Source organism: Carassius auratus, chromosome 18 (genome assembly GCF_003368295.1).
Source record: "Carassius auratus strain Wakin chromosome 18, ASM336829v1, whole genome shotgun sequence".
Classification (NCBI taxonomy): domain Eukaryota; kingdom Metazoa; phylum Chordata; class Actinopteri; order Cypriniformes; family Cyprinidae; genus Carassius; species Carassius auratus.
The window spans coordinates 6040170-6063002 of record NC_039260.1 but is presented as its reverse complement, the minus strand read 5'-3'; the positions used below and the strand labels follow the sequence as shown (position 1 = coordinate 6063002).

At 36.9% G+C, this 22833-nt stretch overlaps 1 protein-coding gene across 2 annotated transcripts in view; it reads right to left on the bottom strand.

The window, feature by feature from the left end:
• The window catches only part of LOC113118226 (thromboxane-A synthase-like), a 56981-nt gene that overhangs the window by 10166 nt on the left and 23982 nt on the right, over positions 1-22833 (bottom strand). For both annotated transcript variants that reach the window (XM_026287253.1, XM_026287255.1), the window contains exons 4-10: positions 19022-19074; positions 15963-16059; positions 13054-13170; positions 7985-8073; positions 7748-7896; positions 7401-7531; positions 6982-7323 (exon numbers count right to left, since the gene is read on the bottom strand). In XM_026287253.1, the coding sequence (XP_026143038.1) occupies positions 6982-7323; positions 7401-7531; positions 7748-7896; positions 7985-8073; positions 13054-13170; positions 15963-16059; positions 19022-19074 (978 nt within the window). The remainder of the gene's footprint in view (positions 1-6981; positions 7324-7400; positions 7532-7747; positions 7897-7984; positions 8074-13053; positions 13171-15962; positions 16060-19021; positions 19075-22833) is intronic.

The window sequence follows — 22833 nt, the reverse complement described above, 5'->3', positions numbered from 1 at the left end:
GAGTGGCTCCATGCCTACACACTTGTGCAAATTAATATCTGATTTCAACACTTTCTTGGTTCAGTAGCAGTTTATAGAAACTTTAAAGGTGATGTGTGTGTGTGTTACATTTAGAAATGCTATTCCAAGTTAATGTGTAGATTTTACTGTTAAAACTATAAAAAGAGTGCAGTTCTTCAGAAGAGTCTGTAGTGGTGTCTAAATTTTACTTGTGCCTTTTGAAACAACGGAGTTAAGTTTGTAGCATTTTAGCAGGCTGCATTGATTTGAAAAAAAAAAAAAAACATTTAAAATGATATTATCTATTATTATTATTAGTAGTATTATTAGTATTATTTTTTATTATTATTTGAATAGGCCTAAGTTTTTCCCGTTAATATATTTTAATGTAATTTATTTCTGTGATGCAAAGCTGAATTTTCAGCAATTTAATGCATACTTCTTGATTTTTTTTTTATTTTTAAAGTATGTGTGTGTTTTGTATATGAGTGTATATATCACATCACATAATTTTGCAGTACAAGTTTGTGTAGTGGGTAATAATGCAAAATAAATATTCACACAATTTTTACTGGAAAACAGCTAATTATATTAAATTGTAAAAAAAAAAAGGTCAAGTGTTCAATTTGACTTGAGATGACACTTATCAAATTCATACACTAGATGGCACAGTACATAAGTGTCAGCATCTTGCTCAACTAACACTGGAAATCTAATTTAATAAAACAAAAAAACGGTGCATCTACTGTAGAAGGATTGACTATAATAGTGCCATTTTAGCTTGTCTTCATACTTTTATTGAACCTTTTAATACATTTTAGTTTCCAATTTTATCTGAGCTTTGCAAACTAATATCACATCCACACACCTTACATGTCATGTGGTCTTTCAATTCCTACCCAGAATGTGATATCAGAACAAGTGCGCTTACAGTACGAGTCCTTAAAATGCAGTCTAAGTAGGCAGCTCACTAGGTTTTGTAACACTATAGGCATTGAAGCCCATTTTTGCACCTCTCTCTATTTGTTCTCTTCATGGATCTGCTCACATGATGCATTAAAATGAAATATAAAAGACAACACAAATGGAACAAAACCACGCTATTTACGCTCATTCAAGTAAGCAGTGTATACATAATTTCCTAAGTTCCAAATCGGAGAGGCGAGGCTGTTGCATTAGCAATGAGAGAGCCAAAAGCCACATCAATGGGAACCGACAGATACAGCGCTGTGGTTCCGGAAGGATCAAAGGCTGTGTTATAGAATTTAGCGGGGGAGAATCAAGCTCTTTATTCAGGTTTGAGCTCTATCAGGGAGGGGAGAGGAACCCATCACTGCTCTGAATGAGGGAAAGAGCCGCCTGGAGGCCGAGCCTCAGAGGAACGTCACCAATGAATTATTCACAGATAGGAAAGGCTAGCTACTAGCTGTTCTCCATCCCTCTATTTCCTCATCTTTCTTTGCTATTTTCACCAAATCTCTGTGCAGCATTCATTATGATATCCTCTTTTCATTATTTCCATCTTTGTGGATTATGACTGTGAACCACCAACACATGCTCTCTGGATTTTCATTCTCTTTCTTCCTTCTAACAACACACTCTGCTGTCCAGATCATTAAGAGTTTAATTCACTCACGCTCATCACACCCAAACTGACTTTCAGACTTCCAAATGGACACAAAAGCACCTTCTAAAAGACCCTTGAACTATATTCCAAATCTTATCCAGTCATATGGTAGCTTCAGATAGATTGAGTTCTAAATTATATAAACTGTATGACTTCAGAATTCCTGGAATGCAGTGAATAGACAATTTTTATTTTATTTTTTTACTTAATTTTTTTCAGTACAAATTTTTCCATGGATAAAAATAGTCATTAGTTTTGAAATGGTTGAGGGTAAGTTACACTACGAGATTACAATTTAAATTTTTGTTTGTCTTCTATGTACATTTGTCCACATCTTTTATTTACACAAATCAATAACTTTTACATTAGGAGACATATTGTTTTAAAGCTGCGGTAGGGAACTTTTGACGCTCTAGCGGTTAATAAACAGAACTGCTTGCGTCTTGCGGAAGAACATCGTAGCCGGAACTACTTCTCTCTGTTTATGTCTATGAAGAATCACAAAGGTACTGGGTTACTCCGCCGCGGTACCCCCGAAGCAATCTAAAATAGTCCGAATATAAACACTTATTATAGGTGCACCCTAGTGATTCAAGACAAGCCAAAAACAAGGTTTGGAAAATGGATTCATGGTGTACTCGCTTATTATATACATTTTTCTACATTTTGAACACAAACAAAGTTATGGACCGCAGCTCTGATTGGTTGTTTTTTACCGGGAGCGATGGAGTTTCTGCAAATGGCAATAGGACCACTAGGAGGAGCCAGAGAAGCTTGATTTTTTTTTCACCGATTATCCGTCTCATATTTTACTGTCAGGACATAATGACAGGTTTAATAAATATGTAAAAAATATTTTTTTTTACAAAAGTTCCCTACAGCACCTTTAATGACCATACTATTTCATAATATTTATGACAACTGGGAGATGCCATAAAGTCATTTTTTTTATTTTGGAAACAATTTAAATATTCTCCTTGGATGCATTAAATTGTTAAAGTGACAGTGAAGACATTCATAATTTTACAATGGGTTTCTATGAACTCTATAATCTATAAATGCTTCTGAACTTTTTATTGTATAATTGTGAAAAAAAAAAAGTTCACTAAAAAGCATTTTCAATGTAATAATTCAAGTTTATTTGTGTATAGCGCTTTTTATGATACAAAGCGTACCAAAATGGTAATGATAAATGTTTCTCAAGAGCAGCAAATCATCAGAATGATTTCTTAAGGACTAGAAACCACTTTTGAGTGGTAGTGTTATTTACCATTTTTTTTTATTGTGGTGAAACATGACCCAAACATGTTTTCACCCCAGTTTTATCTCTAATCCTGAAAGAGTAGAGGAAGAGAGAAAAAAAAACATGTATTTGTCGTCTTCCTTCCTTCCATCCTTCATCTCTCTCTCTCTCTCTCTGTGGGAGAGGTCTTAGCTGGAAACATGTAATTTTGCTCAGTTTCTGGCCTCTTTGCCCCTGTCTCCCACCTCTGGATGACTCATTAGGTAGTGCTCCGCTTCAGCTCCCTGTTATTTATGCAGATAAAAAAGGCAAATTAACGACGGGCACCCCGGGAGGCACCACACAGCCCACGAAGGGAAAATGAAAGGCTAGAACAGCAGACACAATGTGTGCAGCCGGTGACACGTTCCCCAAGTCAGTCGAGAGAAGCATTTACATGTTTGCCACTTCAACTGTCCCAGTGGTGTAAATCAAACTGGCAAATCGATGACAGTAATTCCAGAATTCACCCTTGACATTTAGTTTGGTAAGGTCATGAGTGCGTAAGCAAGAACTAGCGATTTATCCCAGTCAGCTAAATGGATTGTTTAAGGGATGGTTCACAAAAAAAAAATCCAGTTTCTGTTATTTACTCACTCTCACGTCACTACAAACCTGTTTGACTTTAAATGTCTAGCTGGTCTTTTAGTGAACAGGTCCTGTAATGATAATAAAAAAAAACTGAGTTAAATAAATGAGTCTTGTACACTATATTCTAGGTTTTCACAATCCATACATAGATCTGACGATAGATCGAACTCAAATCTCATTTGCACTTCAGTGCAATCACACGGTAATTGTTGTTGAGATATAAAATCTGGTGTGACTGGTCTTGATGCATCATATTTGATCAAATGATATTTGATAGCAACACTCTTAAAAAAAGGTTCCAAAAGGGGGTTTTCACAGCATTGCCATTGAAAAAGTACATATAGGTTCCCCAGAGAACCTTTCATTAAACAGTTCTTTAAAAAATTATTTTCTTTTCTTCGTGTGATGAACATCTGAAAAATCTTTTTTTTTTTAATCTTGTTTTTTTTTTTCACCTGAAAGAACCTTTTGTGCAATGGAAAGTTCTATGGATGTTAGAGGTTCTTGATTTAAGATTGTATAAAGAGAGACAAATTTTCATTTCTGCAGGAGAAAATGTCTCCGATTTATGTGATTTAGGGGCCGTCTTCTGCTGAACTATCAGTTTAGCATCTTAAATGAGCTTTAAATTAGTTTTCGATTTGTTAAATATGATTTCCCACCAGAAACAGCTTGAGTGACATCTGAGAAGCTTTTTAGAGCGAAACTGAGAGCGGTGAGGGGCGTTTAGAGAATAAAACCACTCGGAAGGAGGAGCCGAAGACTCTTTCTCTCCGGGTTGAACACGAGAGTGCTGATAGACATTATAGCAGTGGGCTAGATGAGACTGACCTTCAGTATACACCGGGCCAGATGTCTTTGTGGATGGAGTCCCAGCTGCTTGATATAAAGAGAGTATTCAGTTATTGCCGGCTATACAGTCGACTTAAGACGCGAGGCGTCATGAGACAAGACCGAGGCTGAGTTTGAGTTTTATTGTGCTGCTTGTAATGCTGACTGCTTTTATAACTTCTGTCATAAGCTCTTTTATTTGAAAACTTCACTGCAATAAAACAGCTCTCCGGTTTATTTTCCATCCCGGGAATCCTGTCAGCTAACCTCAAAATGTAAAGCACGACGGGTTAGCGTGATTTGCCTCTTTGCCAGATGTGTTGCATAAGAAAGCCATCAAATAAATGATGCATTATCGTGAGAAATCCCTCAGACCGCATTTTTTAGACTAACGGGTCGGTGTTAAAATAAAGAAAAACACACTTTTTCTATTTCCCTAGGATACATTTGGCTTTAACCTAATACACTGTCACGCATGTCTCAACACAATCTACAGAACGTAAGATAAACGATCCCCCTAAAAGCTCTGCAGAACATTCATTCACTCTGAGAAAGACCCTGACTTCCAGAGAGGAGGACTTGGAAGTGGAAAGAGAAGCAGAGGGGGGAGAACGGTGAAGAATGAGCGAATGAGATGAAAGAGTAGACAGAAGGACGCAGAGCCGAACTAATGCCGCGTTTGATCCCTTTCTCCGGTGGGCGGCTGCCAGGTATCAGGATTCAAGAAATGCAGGTTCACGAAGATGCTGTTTAAATGTACGCCGTCAGAGAGAAAGCAAAGACATGAGAGCTCTGAAAATAACCTTAAAACCCTAAGCAATAACAAATCTTAGCAAGCACCTCTAAATATTAAGTATATTCTCTGCACTCAACGCGCACACATTTAAAACACTCTATTTTCACGGATTTCATTAAAACTGAATTATATAGAATCTTGCAAAGTGTTTTGTTTGAGATGGCAAAATCTCAGACTGTAGGGAAGAGTGATCCCTTGAGATAAGGGGAACAAACAGGAAAAAGCAGAATCATCCCCCCAATAACATACGCTGATTTAGAGGCTCTTCTTCCCACATCTGACCCTCCTCCTCATCACCATCCAGCCTCTCCAGCGCTTTGTGGCACAGATTATGAGATTTCAGAGAATCAATCAAGAATTCCTCTTCTGTCTCTCTCAAGAGTATGCACATTATGCACAAACACAAGGCATCAAATCAGCAGAACCACCATAATCACTGCAAACCGCCGCTATATTTATAGAAGAGAGTAAATTATCGAAGCAGATATACTGCAAACTAAACGCAACTTTTTGAGAAAAGTTGTGAAGTTAGTTTGCTGAGGAATTCCTTAGATTTACATCTTTGGTAAGCAAATGGAAAATATATTGAGAATATGTGTCGCAGGACCACAAAACCAGCCATAAGGGTCAATTTTGTGGAATTTAGATTTATATATCATATGAAATTCATTTTATTGATGTATGGTTTGTTAAGATCGGACAATATTTTGTCGAGATAAAACTATTTGAAAATCTGGAATCAGGGAGTGCAAAAAAATCAACATACTAGAGAAAATCACATTTTAAAGTTGTCCAAATGGAAATTCTTAGCAATACATATTACTAATCAAAAATTAAATTTTGGTATATTCACAGTAGGACATTTAGAAAATATCCTTAAGGAATATGATCTTTACATACTGTATGTCCTGATGATTTTTGGCATTAAAAAAAATCGATCATTTTGACCCATAATGTGTATTGTTGCCTATACCAGTGCGACTTATGACTAGTTTTGTGGTCCAGGGTCACACATATGGTAACACTTTAGTATAGAACCAATTCTCACTATAGTTGCTTATTGGCATGCATATAGCATATTGGCTGTTTAATAGTAATGGAAAACACATAATTTGCATGACCATAATCTACATCCTTGATCCTACTTAATACCTAAACTTTACAACTACCTAACTATCCATTAAAAAGCCGTAATTAGGAGTTTGAGGGAAAAGTCGAAGTGAATAGTTAAGTTAATTGTGAGAACTGGACCTTAAAAAAAAAAAAAAGTGAGACCAAAAATAGGCAAGTTTCACAATATTACCTTTTTCTACCTAGCATTAAAAGTTTTGCATGAATCTGAAACCACTATGTAAATCAGTTTTAACTTATAACAGTTTTTGTACAGTTTTCTCAGAACTGTTTCACAGACCCCCAGCACCTTCTTTTTCACCCTCAGTATGAAAACCACAACGTTATGACATAACTTACCCATTATAACCGCTTAGATGAAGCCCACCCATGAAACACTTGTTTCGGGCCATGTAAATTTAATCCTGACAGTAAATGGTTTCTGAGAAATGCACTGGTTCACGCAGAACTTCAAAACTAATGAGAAACAACAATCCAACCCACTAAAGAGCAGAGAATGCATCACACAGAGACGGAGAAGACAAAAAAAAAGATTTCAAAAAAGCATTTTCTGCATCATAACAACATTTACGGGCACCCACAGCAAACTCATATGACAAAGAACTTTTGAGAAAAGACTGAAAAGAATGTCAGTTATTCCACAAATTAGCATGAAATAAAGAAGCATTCTTAAAATAATAATGAAATCAATGTTGCTTTCCAAATATTTTAAACCTGACTCACATGTCTGCTGAAGAATTCATCCACTTCCTCTTGGAGTTTTTTCTGGCACTCTGGATGGAGCGCTAACAGGTAGCATGTGAATGCTAGCGTGTTGCTGCTTGTCTCGTACCCGGCCAACAGGAAGATGAAGGACTGACCGACAATCTCATCCTCCGTCATCATTCTCTTCTGCTGGGAGCGCTTGGTGGACTCGTTTCCCGGTCCGTTGTCCTGTCTGTTGTCCATCCCCTGTTCGGTGCAAGCCTGTTCATCGGCATCATTGACCACATCAAAGTGCTCCACAGACAAATACTTGCTGCTCGCCCTGACATCCAGCATCAGCTGCAGAAAGTCTCGTCTCCGCTGTAGAAAAGCAGATCATGAACATGGGTGGTTGATTATGAGGAATGATGAATTAATTTGTTTGTTCATGGCCATACCTGTTCTGGGGAAAGATCATCTCTCTGTTTAATCATCTTCTGAATACACTGGATAAAGAAGCTGTCCATCTCATCTCTTGATTTATTGGGAAGCAGACCAGCAAGAGGCTGAAGCAGAAACGGAAACGCCACTACAGCAAAACCAGGAAAACGACACGGTCAGAAAATTGTACTATTTTTTTTTTCTCTTACTCATATGCTAATCGCAGTATCAGCATAATGAAAAGAAATTGTTTCATGATATCATCCGTCGGAAGCACTTTCCAAGTTTTGATAACCTTTGTACAACTATGAGATCGAAATGAACGCTGTCTGCACTGGGTTCTGGATGTGATGGTTTGACGTACTGAAGAATATCATGATGGGTTTGAAGAAAGTGAAAGCGAAGAACTCTGAGGCGTGGTGCACAAAAGGGTCATCGGGGTTGTTTTGAGAGTCCACCTGCGTACCAAACGCCACACTGGCAATTACGTCCATTGTGAAGCAGCCGAAACACCTGCATAACAAACATGGTTTATATTATTAAGAGCTCTGAAACAATCAGAGAAACAGATGTGCACACATAGGCTCAAAGAAACTCGTACTTGTGGATGTTGAAGCTGTTACCGGACTCAGCGTGGCTCTTCAGGTTTCTCAGTAACGTCTCTGTGGCCGTGTTGATGAGGGGGACCATCTGCAAAACGAGTATTGTGCCCATATAGATATCAGAATCAGTAAAGCCCACAAACCAATGCAAAGGAGTTAGATTAAAACAAACTGCTGCCGAGCCGTTAACAATGGAATTAATGCATTCCAATGTGTTCTTCTAAAAAGCCCAAAACAAATAGTCAAAATGGCTTGTGCAGTCAGGTTTGGTTGGATGGTATAATTCCTTTATCCCACATCTGATCTGACAAACATATGAGGCGAGTCCATTAATGGTTTTTGATCCCAGAGAGCATGACCAATGGGAAAAAGGCTCAATTTTATGATCTCAAGAAATGCCTGATGTCTTGAGCTTGTTTGATTATATACTATTGTGTTGAACAAATACCATATTAATATTCTATGGCATTTACACGGTGGTCCAAAATAACTTAAAAGAATATCATGTTAAGATTTGTGTATGTGCATATAACAAATGTGAACTGCAGTACAGCATCTTCAAGAACATTTATAATCTTGAGGACATTTTTATAACAACACCTAAACCATTTTCATTTCTATTCAAACTGTTTTTTTTTGTACGAGGCTGAAAGGAGCCGACTATTCATCCACGAGCAGAAGACCAGAAATGACACAAAGGGCTCGAGACAGATTAAGCTACTCTAGACGCAGGATTCTTGGAACTGCTCTTCTTCACACCTCTGGATCTCCGTGAGATGAGAGGTTGTCCATGCTCGGAGTTCAAGTCTATGGCTTTCCTCCCTGACACCCATGACTGCAGCCGTGATAAGCCAGCAGCTCTTATGAGACCTATTGATCCCGTCTGCTCAGGAGGAGAGAACGAGAGGAAGAGATACAGGACTAGTCAGTATAGGAAGGAAGAGGACTGTGAGGAAGATGCTGTGTACAGGCTGTTCTGTCCAGATTAAGTCAGTGATATCCAACCAGCATTCAATTACTCAGCCAAATCAGATTACCGTCTTGTTTTCTGATCAATTCTGTCTTATAGTTGCTTTGCTAATAGACTACTTTACACCAGCATGAATTTTAATGCTAGTCTAGCATGGTGAGTTAGGGGCAGGTTGCACAGATGTTATTAAAGCTAATAAATTTTTTCCCCACAATGAAGTTAGTTGAACAAGGAAGTTTTTTTGGTTATATTAAACCAGCATATATTATGGCATCTTATGCTAGAAATTAGCAATCAATACAGTCACTATAAGCAAAACATGTTCACAAATATTGTGTAAAATAGATAATTGTTTTCAACATAATAATTATTTTTTGAGCAGGAAATCATCATATTAGAATGATTTCTGAACGAAATTAACCATAGTTTTGTTACATTAATCATAGTTTAACCATAGTATTTATAGTAAAACTGTGGTTATATAATTGAGAATTAATATGCCAAAAACATGGTTGCTACAATTTTCGTAAGGTGTAGTTACATGCAATGCTACTTAAGATTTTCAACTTTTTGAAACAATTGTAATTTCTAAACACACGACCCCTTAAAAAAAAATCACTTTCTAAGTAGACAGCTCGCTACAAGTCTTGAAACGTTTTGTAATTATTTCCAGTCTTGATTTCTTAACAAACATGGGATTTCCAGCATTTTACATGTATTTTAGACTACAAAGATTTAGTTCCTTGAAGTCCTACAAATGTAACTAAAATGCCAGAAGCAAAAGATTTGTTATTGAACACATTTTGTATTCACCAGTGGTCAAGTTATCTCAGTTTAACTGGAAAAAATTACACCTCAGTGAAGACTTACTTGGTGGAAAATAAGATGAGTAGATGTGTGTGCGTGCATGTGTGTGTTTGTTGATGCATATTGACTCCGTACAAGCAGGCAGATGAAGACGACTGGAAGGGCTGATGGAGGATGACAGGAGCGGTGTCTACTGTCTCTTTCTACCGCTACACCACAGCTAATGAAAATCAGTACAGGCAGCAAGTGCATGCCTACACTTTTGCACAACTTGACTTGGAGATCAGTTATACATTAAAAATTCAAGTTCAAGTTGAATGTTGATCCTGATTTTTTTTTATTTCACATAAAATCCTCTGCCAAATGCAGCTATTATTTACCAGTGGAACGTCTCAATACTGTGGGTTTTAAAATGCAAACACGATGGCTTTGTTTACTGTAATTAAGTTAATGGAAGTGCTTTAAGACACGGCTCCGAGACTTGGATTAGAGCAGACTGTAAAGACATTTATGAGCTCATTATGAGTTTGTGTCTTTGCCACTGTGCAGGATTTCTCTCCCACACTGTGTTCAGAGATGATGGATTGAGAGTGATGTGCGCGGATTTCAACTGAATGATGTCACACTGTGCCGAATTTAACTTGGGTGAATGGCACTCCACTGTTATGGTGTCTGTGTGTGTGTGTGTGTGTGTGTGAGAACAATCACTGTTTCTCCTCTCACAGCAGCACACACCTCTGACATTCCTGACGGACATGTTTACCATTTCAGCCGGAGAATGGAAATGACATCATTAATGGATACTAGTTCATAGATCGACATGTACATACAGTTGGGGCCAAATATATCAGCACCTTTGCTGCAAATAATGCAATATGTGTGCAACTATCTGTAATGCAAACTGTTTAAAAATCACATACACAGCCAGTCAAAAGCTTAGACTCACTTGACAAAACAAATAATTTGTAAAATAATTATGATGCCTAATGCAGCTTTTGATCACTACATTTTCCCCATACTTCCATTTGTGCTACAGTTTTGAGGACTTCACTATTAGAATATTCTAAAATGTGTAAAAGAGTAAAATCAGAGAATAAGTGTGAGAATAAGTCCACATTTTTGACATATAGAACAAACAGTTTAGTCCAGTTCACAAACCAATGACTGATTTAAACTGGTTCTTTTAAAGAATGAATTATTTAAAATCACCAAGTCAGGCATGGACTGAAAAAGTTTTTAGACTTAAATTAAATCACTAAATTAATTTACTAAACATACATTTTAAATTTATTAAAATAGAAAATATTTTTTTAATAATATTTTACAATAGATTTTTTTAAATGTCTATGTATTTGTAATTTTAAAAGAAAAACTCATATGAATACCAAAAGAATCAGTGTTGCATTACACTGCAGAAAAAACAAAATTTTTGGCCACAATATGCACATCTCCCAAAAGTCGATTCTTTTTTTATTAGGAGATGAAATCATCTGCAATTCTTGGCAAGGCTAAAGGAGGACAAACTCACAGGGTCAGTTTCCAAGACACGGCTCGCACCCCAGACTCCAAGATGTTTTATTGCAGAAATCAACATTGACAACATAATTTAAACCAGGATTTATTTAATCCGTTACTTTTTAATCCTATTCAATCATTCTGCTGGTAAATGAATAAGCTGTCACATGAGACGCAGAGAACGATGGAGAATCGATCGTGTTCTATGATGTAAGATGAGATGACTGGCACTTCACAACATGTTAGCAAGAGGACAAACAGCAATTAACTGCTGTCATCCAAAACCTCCCCATCACTGCTATCATATCTCTTAGCCAATCACAGCATTTCAGCATGGCCAATTATACATTTTCAGCAGACAGCTTCATGTCTTTTTCTTTATCTCAATGATGTCATGTGAATTAAATCCACTGTTTTTCTCCTCTTTAGGAGTGATGTTCAAACCTTTTTTGGTGGGGGTAGGGGTTGCGACCTCATTTTTCACCCGTCTGTCTGTTCCTCTTGACTACCGCACCTCTTTCCTTCCTATTCACTTTCTTCTGTCTTTCTCTGCTTTATTTCATCAGAAAAGAGTGCATGTAAAGTGCAGGGCTGTAGAAGAGGAAACACTCCTTTGTTCTCTCACATGTGATGTGCAAAAAAAAAAACAATGTCAAAGTCTCTTACTGTAGCTCTTGTTCATATCTCTCACTTTAAGAAAACTGATAGTCTAGTATCATTGAGCTATCATCCACCCAAATGCTCAAAGTGGTAATGACAACACATTGTGCAAATAGGCTCCAACAAAATTACACAATGTGAAAGCAGCCTGATATGGTCTCTATCAACAACAAATCTCTAGTGACACAGGACAGGATGAGAGACAGTAGAGACACACAGGCTTGTTAAGACTCTCAGATGTGGATTCGAAAGGACATTTTACTGCCAACCACTGTCTTTTTAAGAACAATGTGTTCTTTGCACTATGTGAGGTTTTCTTTTTTTCCAACATGTTTCTGGATCTACATCCTGTCAACCATTCAGATTTCAATAATAGGCAAAGAGGTGAACAATGTTTAACTATCATCCAATTAGGATTCAGGGACAGGATTTGATATACACTCTTAAAAATAAAGTTTCTTATTGGCATTGATGGTTCCATGAGTATATTCATGGAATTTTACCATTACACAAAATGTGTAAAGTAGAAAAATGGTTATTTAGGTAATAGTTAACTAAAAACTAAAAAAAAACATTTTATGGCATCTTCTGTACACTCCTCTTATAAATATTTTTTTCAGAAGGTATTTCATAGCAGTGCCACTGAAGTACCCTTATGGGTTCTCCAAAGAACCTATCAGTGAACAGTTCTAAAAAGAACCTTATATGCATTTGAAAAGTTCTATTGATGTTAAAAGTTCTTCATGGACCTTAGATGCCAATAAAGAAGCTTTATTTTTATAAGTGTCTCATGCAGTCCCAATGCTGTGTACTTCAAACTCACCATGAATATGCATTTGTGAACTAATTTCCATTGTTTTGGGGAATTCATATTAATCTGCACATCTTATGACCAGGATTTAAATCTTATGCAACTTTTTAAACTATTTTAATGGCTGTTATGGAAATATGAGGTCCTCCACGGGTCCAAGATTTTGATCCAGCCGGTTTCAATAGAGCTGCACTTGATTTATCAACACAAGGCCATAAAATGTGATTACATAACAAGAGCAATCGCTTCTTAGAACAGCTTTAATGTTTGTGTAGCACACATTTAGGTAAGATAGCCAAGCTCACCTCTTTCATCTTGGCAGCACTGAAGGTCGGTGTGAGGATGCTGCGCACTCGTTTCCACTGTTCGCCCTTCAGCATGACTAGACTGTCGCTCATGGGTTTAGTCGCACCCTTGACAGTCTGCATTGAGAACACAGCTGGGGTTTATACACTTCAAAAAGGGCATGTTTGTAAAAGGACAAGATTATGACAAAATCTATAGCATTCTTTCAGTTTGTCACTACCCAGTATTGTGTTGTTGGCTATAAATATGACATTAGTAGCATTTGTAGGCCCAAAGCATCCTCTACACAAAGATGGAAACACCTCTAGGCTACGTATGCACTTAAAGTATTCTTATGCAACCATGATTTCACATGTCCTATAAAACATGCAGGATGCAGTTTGTAACGCAACTTGCATATTGCATTCTCAGCATTGCCACAAGAGGTGCTATAGAAGGAAGAAGAAATAACCTTGATTTCACAAGTCACTGAGTTTTTAAAGCGTGTTAGAATGCGATTTGTAACACAATGCAAGCATTTTCGACATTGCCACAAGAGGTGCACAAGAGGCACTAGTTTTCAGGTGAGGTCACATTTACCATTGTATGGTAAAGTGTCGCAGACCAAATCCAATAAATTCAAGTGAAATCCATGTAACTGTGGACTTAGCATAACGGTGAAAGTTTAGCTTTTCCCAGATTTCCAAAAGAAACCTAACTAAAGTGAAGTGACATTCAGCCAAGTATGGTGACCCATACTCAGAATTTGTGCTCTGCATTTAACCCATCCGAAATGCGCACACACACACTGTGAGCACACACCCGGAGCAGTGGGCAGCCATTTATGCTGCGGCGCCCGGGGAGCAGTTGGGGGTTCGATGCCTTGCTCAAGGGCACCTAAGTCGTGGTATTGAAGGTGGAGAGAGAGCTGTTCATGCACTACCCACACCCACAATTCCGTCCAGCCCGAGACTCGAACTCACAACCCTTCGATTGGGAGTCCAACCCTCTAACCATTAGGCCACGACTTCCCCAACTCCCCAAACTCTACACTTAAGAGTTAATTTTTTTTTTAAGATAAATTTTTAAGGATAAATTAAATATAGAGGTTGTTTCTGCTATAGCATTTCAAAAATATCTAATAGGACACATCAACAATACCTCTGCAAAACATTCACATCTGCATCTCCATATTTGCATAGAGAATGTTTTAGGCTTAATAGATGAACCACAGCAAAGTGTAAAGACCTTTCTCAGTTTCTGAACTTCTGAAAAGTGTCTATAAAAAGCTCTAAATGAATTCATATTGGCAATTCTAGTCCCAGATTCATTAAAACTACTGTTATACACGGAGTTGGCTAAGTTGTTAGGCTGAAAGTTAGTGCAGCGACCAAGGCCAGGTGGCAGAGCTTTGCGCTGGGCCGACTTTGATCTTGAGTGTAGATCTTTGTGTAAACGGCAGCCAACACATGCTATTTGTTTGTTTTTTTGGTTCCATGACAGCCTCCTTTTATGAGTTTTCTCCCACTGTTGGTTGTAGATGTGCTTCACGATGAACATTTAAACACACACATCCATGCAAACAAACAGGTCAAGAGGTAGCTGATAAGCCCCAGTGGTGCGCATGGCCTCAGTATTGATCTGGCCCTGCCATAATAGTTTACCCAGCAGGCTCAGCTCCAGCAGCAAGGCCATCACATGACCTTTGTCTCTGTTTTGATTCATAAGTCACGTGATCATTTGTTTCCGACCTCCCTGGTCTGACTCACAAGTTCAAAGCTCTGGAGCTTTTTGCCAATATCTTATTGTTAGCACGACGTGCACTCTCAGCAGTGATTTATACACACAAATACACACCTACATTCAGTAAATCCTTTCGACTGCATGAAAAAGTGCAAGTAATACATCAAACCCACCTGTCATTGATCTAGCTGATTTTATGATATATGGGAGATGCTATGTGTGTATCTGTGATCATAAATGATGTTGTTGACAAACAATTGCGGAATTATGTGATGACATCACTCAGGGCTTGACGGCCTTCAAGTAGGAATGAAAATATCGTAATAATGATTTCTGAGCACATGAATGATAAAGCAAGGACATTTAAAAGTATGAAACTCTGACTGCTAGATGATACATGAGTTGCGAGTTATGTTGATGTAAATCATAGTGGCAAACAACTATTTTGTGAATGATAAAGAATGATTTTGCAAAGTTATTTCAATTTTCCAAGCTATCTCCAGAATTAAGTTGCTAGTATTCATAAATAAACGTAGAGGTACAGTAATCACTTTACAGTTTGTTTTATACAGAATCATTTTTTTTTTTTTTTTTTTACATGCGTATCGTAATAGAAATTATGTATAAATAAATAAAATGTAATAAAAAAGAAAAACAAGACAACAAGCCAAAAACACATAATATGGTACAATTATGGTACTATGTATTATATATATATATAATATGTATATGTATGTAATATATGTATTTTTTATAATATATATAGAGAGAGATAGATAAATTATATATTTAGATAAGTGTTATTTTAGTATTTGTTTTATCTATTATAGTACTTAATCATATTTTGTATTTATAGTATTTTATCATATTTAATAACATTTTAGTTTAATAAGTATGCTTTATTTTTATTTTCAATTAACAACATGATTTAAAGTTTAGTTTTATTTAATAAAAAGTTAACAACACAGACTTAAATTCAAGAAACAATGAATGAAAACACGTCCTAATATCTTATTCATTTTGGCTCTCATATTTTAAGGAGTTAAGTCAAAACTAAAAATTTAAAAACTCATTTAATAAGTCATTTTTGCTGTGTATGTATTCTTCAGGCTTAATAATACAACTTGAGATGAATTGTTGCATGTGTATTTGATATTAGACTGTAAATGCAATGTCACTCACTTACCATTCTGTTGGGAAACTTATTGAATTCCTTCACCATCACCTGTCTGAGCATATCTGGGTCTGCTATGATCACTGTAGGCCGCCGGCCTATATAATAACTGACACACACATATACAGAGAGAGAGAGAGAGAGAGCAAACAAACAAGATAAAATGAATAAATAACAGGGCACCAGTCAAATTTCAGGGGAATAGCAGGAGACAAAAGAACAAAGGACAAATACACACACACATAAAGCAGCACATCTGTGGCTGCAGACCCCGTCTTCCCTTCATTTCACTGACAGGGGTACAGACACGCATCATGTGTGCGTGTGTGTGTGTGTCAAGGTCAGCCCATGAATGAAATTTGATGAGGCTGCTGGGTAGCTTTTTTTGGCAGCTTTCACTGCTGAGATGTGGTGAGGTTGTACCGTCAAACGCTGTGAAATAGAGGATTGTGAGCGCGAATACATGTGCCCTTGCATGTACCAGCATGAGACACCACCTTCCCCTCAAATGCAACTTCCTGTCATTTTCATGGTTTTATGGCTGCAATCAACTTCACAGGAAATGGCAGAAACAAGCAGATAATTAAACACCTTTATTAGGCACCGATAATTGAATATGAAAGCTCAAATATCTGAAAGCATTAATCTATTTCATAGAAGATTTTGGAAGCTCCTTTTTTCCAGCAGAAGGCAACGCTTCGGTTCATTACTGTGTCCAGTGGCTGTAAAGCACATTTAAGCCCAGCTGGAGGCAAACACAGCCGAAACAGATCACTCTTATCATTTACTGTCCTCTCTTTTCATTTGCCGGTGTCAGTTTGGTACCGTAAAACTCAGAGCAGAATGCATAGGCCCTTCATATCATCTTGTGCTAATGAAGCTGACATTGGCGGTCCACATGGCTCTAGGAGCAAGTTGAGTTTAATTAAGCTTGCAGCTTAGTGACCTATAAAACACTGATCTCATTAGTATGTCTTGGTTTATCTATGCATCTGCGGTCTGTTCGCAAACCAAAAAGCTGTGTGAAAAAGTCTCTCAAGAGCCATAGAGACTGATATCTGATATCACTCATACTGCAAAAGACCACTGTAAATGTCATTTTTTCCATGAACAACAATGAACTATATTTATAAATTAACATTATGCAGCATTATTATCTGCTGTAATATAAATAGTTTTTCTAGATGATTTAGATGACTATGTAAGCCCATATCTGCCACAGTTGAGTAAACAATATGAATCTATAAGTCATAATCAGAAACTTTCTCAGTTTTTTATTATGAGATACGAAGAAATTATTATGTATAAGTTCCTATTTTGTATGTAGAATAAATTTAGACTTAACTAACTCATGATAGTGTTTATTATTATGATACAGTAAGACATTACTGTGAGAAAGTTTGACTTTTTATGTGACACTGTATTAATAATAAAGAGAAAGTATCTTGTAATAATGAGAAACTTTCTAATAATAATATTATGGTAGCACTTTATTTTACTGTCCTATTCCACATGCACATACTATGTACTTGTTATAGTAATTAAATATTTATATTTTATAATATTTTTAAAAGTCTATTTGATATGATTTAACTAACTCATAATGAATCTTATCATCACTATGCTACAGTTTGTCATTAAGAGAAACTAAATAATACTAATATTATTAGTTTCTCGTTTTTACAAGATACTATACTACTCATATTATTTTGAGAAAGATTCTATAAATACTAATATTATTATGGGAAAGGTTTTCTTTGTTATGAGAATTTCATTGTTAAATCATTACGGGAAAGTTAAAACATCTGGAAAAAATCTCATTATGACATGAACTCATAGGGTTTACTTTGAGAATTTCTTATTTTTATGACTTGCAGAATATATTTTTTTCCTCAACTGTGGCAGAAAAGGGCTTCCATATCAGAATGTACTCAATGATGTGCATCGTCTTTAAAATTTATTTAGATATTTAATTCACACCTAAAAATATATGGGAATCACTGCATGACATTGCATATACACTATCATAAAACAAACTGTTCTTTAGCTGTCAGCCTTTAAAAAAAAGTTACTACCACTATACCAACTGGCCTCTTTCAGCCATGCATTCTGCCATTTCTAGATATTTTCAAACCATATCTGAAGGATTTATTTTGGGTAGAGCAAAAAAATAAAATCGCACCTTCGTGAGCAAACCTCCTGCATGTGTTATATTGAGCACTTCTGCAATGTGCCGAAACGTCTGAACTTAGATGACTGATGTCTTGTACTTCGGGAACCGACAAGGATTTTAAGGAGCATGCAGAGCATTCATATGTATTTCAAAGCCCTTTGATTTCAGTGAGAAGCTCAGCCTCTCGGATTACTCCAACTGAAAGATGTCGTAATGTCTCCTGACATATATCCACACGACTCTGAATTAGATCCCCTTTTCCGGTCCCGACACCCAATCCAGAACCCCCGGATCCCATTGAACACTAATATGCACATGCACACAAGCAGACAAAACCAGCGTCATTCTGATTCTCTTCCCCTCTATTCTGCTCATATTAAACACAGGAAGCCCAGTGGCACTCGCTGCTTTGATCTCCCTGGAGGAGAAGTCGGCCTCTCAGAAGCAGGCATATTAAAACTCAATGTCTGGCTAGCGACAGACTAAATTAGAGGACACTGGGCACTCTGTGAGAGGCTCATGCTGTCTGAATATGAATGACAGAACCGTGAACAAGGGCCTCGTGTGTGATGGGTGTTATACACAGATGCTTTCGTATTAAAATAATTCTATAAATGTGGAAATGACTAAAGCAATCATGTAGGGCACTTTTCATCAGAAACATAATCAGAAAACAATTTCTATTACACAAGGGGTAATGAGAAGTCGTTCATGTTTCACTTGGCAAAACAAATAGATTTCGCATATTTGTGTTTATTAATGCCTTTGACGAAAGCTTTCCCGGATAATAAAAAATGGTTTCTTTAAGACATCAATCTCCGAAACAACAAATTTAATCCAATTTATTCATTTGATTGACACTTTAATAACAGCAAGAGTCAAATCCAAGGAGACTTACCCACAAATTCGTCCGTATTTCTTTATTAGGTCAGACTGTGCGTTAAAGAAACCCTGTGGAAGAGCAGAAAACCCACATCAGTATGAAAGCATATTAAGGAACCTTGTGGAAACATGTGGTCAGATTTATTTTAGAGACTGACAAAGTTTCACATCATCTACAACAATCAGATTTAAAGGGATGCTTCACCAAAAAAATTTAAATTCTGTCATTAAATACTCACCCTCATGTCGTTCTAAATCTGTAAGACCTTCGTTCATCTTCGGAACACAGTTTAAGATATATTTGATGAAATCCGAGAACTTTCTGACCTTGCATAGACACTAATGCAACTGACACTTACAAGGCCCAGAAAAGTAGTAAGGACATTATTAAAATAGTCCAAGTGACATCAGTAGTTCAACCGTAATTGTATGCTGGTACGTGAATACTTTTTGTCCCTGTCAGTCCTTGACATGCATTCATGACAGTACCACACAGTTGTGTTGCGATCTATGCAGGGTCAGAAAGCTCTCGGATTTCATCAAAAACATCTTAATTTGTGTTCCAAAGATGATGAAGGTCTTATGGGTTTGGAATGACATGAGGGCGAGTAATTAATGACAGAATTCATTTTTGGGTGAACTATCCCTTTAATGGTGAGATGCCACACAACTTAAATACCTTCATTAAACAATTTTATGTATTTATTATTTGAAAACTGGCAACATATTACATATACAATCTGTGTGATATATATTCTGCTGCAAATATTTGCTGCATGCTTATACTTTATTAGAAAATTAGAAGATTAAACAATTGAGAGTAAGAGAAATGTGAAATCAGGAAGTTACACTAAAAGGACAAAAGTATTGGGACACCTGACCATTACATCAACAGGCACTTAAGTGACATTGCATTCAAATACAAAGACATTAATATGAAGTTGATCCCCCCCTTTGCAGCTACACCTGCTTTCACTTCTCTAGGAAGGTTTTCCACAAAATTTATATTGAGCATTTTCGGGGTCAGGAACTGATGTTGGATGAGTAGGCCTAGCTTGCAATCTCCATTCCAGTTTATACCAAAGGTGTTCGATGGGGTTGAGATCTCACACCAAACTCATCCAACCATGCCTTTATAGATCTTCCTTTGTGCACTGAGGCACAGTCAGAACCTACCTTAAACTGTTACCATAAAATTGGAAGCATATAATTGTCCAAAATGTCTGTATGCCGCCCGAAGCATTAAGATTTCCCTTCACTTCTTCCCTCTTTTACACACCATGCACCTCACTGACCCCGCTCTGTGACTTCTGCTTTACTGCTGCTGTTCCCAAATGTTTCCATTTTTCAATATGACCACTTACAGTTGACTGTGAAATATCTATCAGGAATGAAATTACATAAACTGAGTGGTTTCCTATCATAGTGCATGTTTAAATTCACTGAGGTCATGACCACAAACATTTTTTTTCCACAAATGTTTGTAAATGCATTCTGCATGGCTAGCTACTTGATTTTATACATCTGTGGGTGTAGTTTAAGATCTTATGCTGTTTAAAGCAATTATTTATTTTCTTGGATAACCCCATCTGTCTTGTTTGACTTCCCAGCACAATATAGATCAATCACTATGACTCCTAAAGAGGCGCTTACTACATACACTATGTGAACACAGGTTACTGCAGCTACAGCATCACACTTATCTACCAGTAGGGGTCAGCACAGAGCAAAAACACCGACTGTGCTTGGCTCTCTCGAGGTTTATGGGCTCTCGGAAGGTTTACTGAGGTCTACTGAGAATATTATTCTGAACTATCCATAACCATAACACTATAACAGGAATATTATCATATCCCTATTTAGAATCGAAGAACATATTAAACTTTGCACATAAGGCTGCTGAGATTGCATTGTTTATTGAGGCTGGTGGGATAAAGTTAAGAAGTTACACAACAAAACAAACAATGAACACATTAAGTGCTGACTGTAAAATGCGCACACACACACACACACACACACACACACACACAAAGAGCGTTAGTTTGGTATGCATGGCAGCCGGTGGCTCTGCTGTCTTTACTAATGAAGGCACCAAACCGTCTGCCCTCCCTTCTTCATCCCACCATTCCTGCAGTCTCCCTGGTGGGCATTAGGCAGAGATGTATGTGTGTGTTCCTCAGTGAGCATTAAGCAGTGGGGTGTGTGCCCTTCCATCCTGAAGTCCTCTCCCTCAGCCTTTTATTACTGTTCTGTCATATGGAAGAGGCTGCGTGTGCATCAGACAGTGCTGTACAGTTTAACAGGAGGCTCAATTCAAACAAATTAGTTGCTCCTGCCTTTGGCTTCATTGGGGATTCATCTCGGATGGATACGATCAATAACGCCGGGTCTGACTGAAACGGCCAGTCTGCGATCTTATTGGAATTCTCTTAAAAAGATTAGCCACTTCAAGTTGTTTCCTAGCACATATGTGACCTTGACCTCTGCGCAGGTCTGAACATCGTGCTGCTTCTCTTTGTCTCAGTCGCTAATCATCTCTCATGTCACACAGAGTCATGCAGACAGACGTTCAATGCGTGACTGAGATGATGTGGAGGAAGGTATGGGAAATGCACTTTTAAAAACTATTCTATTCTGTATTCTTTAAAATAAAGACTCCATAGAAGAACCTTTTTTCTAACTGGTTCCATCTGAACATCTGAAGAACCTTTCTGTTTCACAAAAGGTTCTTTGTGGCAAAAGAAGATTCTTCAGATAATAAAAGGATAAAATAAGGGATGGTTCTTAGTGGAACTAAAAAATTTTCTTTGGCATCGGTGTGAAGAACCTTTTAAGCCTCTTTTAAGAGTCTATTCTATTCTATTCTATTCTATTCTATTCTGTTCTATTCTATCTTTTGGAGGGACACTTTCAAAAAAGCCTTTCTTAGTTTTTTACATTTACATGTGGGTAAATCTGAAATACACTGGGGAAAAAAACACCAAGTAATTAATTAAATAGAATTTAAGATTTTGAAGTTGAAACACTGAAATAGCATTTTCTTTTTGTTTTATGTACAATTTAGAAAAATGAGTTTTTGCAGTGTAATGATTCCATTAGGACAGATGCTGATCGGTCATCTGTAGTCTCTTCAAATGAGATCAATTTATGTAGACTTTAAGATCATGTATTCTGTCTGTCCAAAAGTCATAGTAATTTATTCAGAAATATTACTCCGAAACAAAGCCAAATATAGTATCTGTTTGAGTATCTAGCTACCATACGAGTCTTAAATAAAACTCTACATGTCTTTAAATGATTCAGTGCCACAAACCAGGCAAACCAAGTAATTATTTCTTCCCCAAAGGCACTAAATGCAACAGATCAGTTTCAAGATCCAAAAAACCTGTGCACCCAGACTCTTGCTTATAAAACATGCAACCTTACTGGATCTTGCAATTCTTACCAGTTTTGTTTGCAAAATGCATCAGATGTCGCTAAGTTTTTAATGAGCATTTTGCTTCTCTCTGACCCTTAGTATTAAACAGACTTTTAAAAATAGAAAAAACTAAGGAGACCTTGATGCTTTTACTCATCTAGAATGCATTAATTGAATTAAAGTGCAGTAAATATATTTATAATATTACAAATATGTAATTTCTTTGTAAAAAAAAAAAAAAAAGTTTCCATAATTTAAAATGATGCTGAAATGAACAGTTATTTTAAATTGTAAAAATATTTCCTGTGTTTTTAATCCAATATATGCATGCTTTTAATGCTTTTAAAAATGTAAAACAATTGGGCAGACCCCAAATGCCTAAACGGAAGAGTAAATATGGGCGGTCTTCT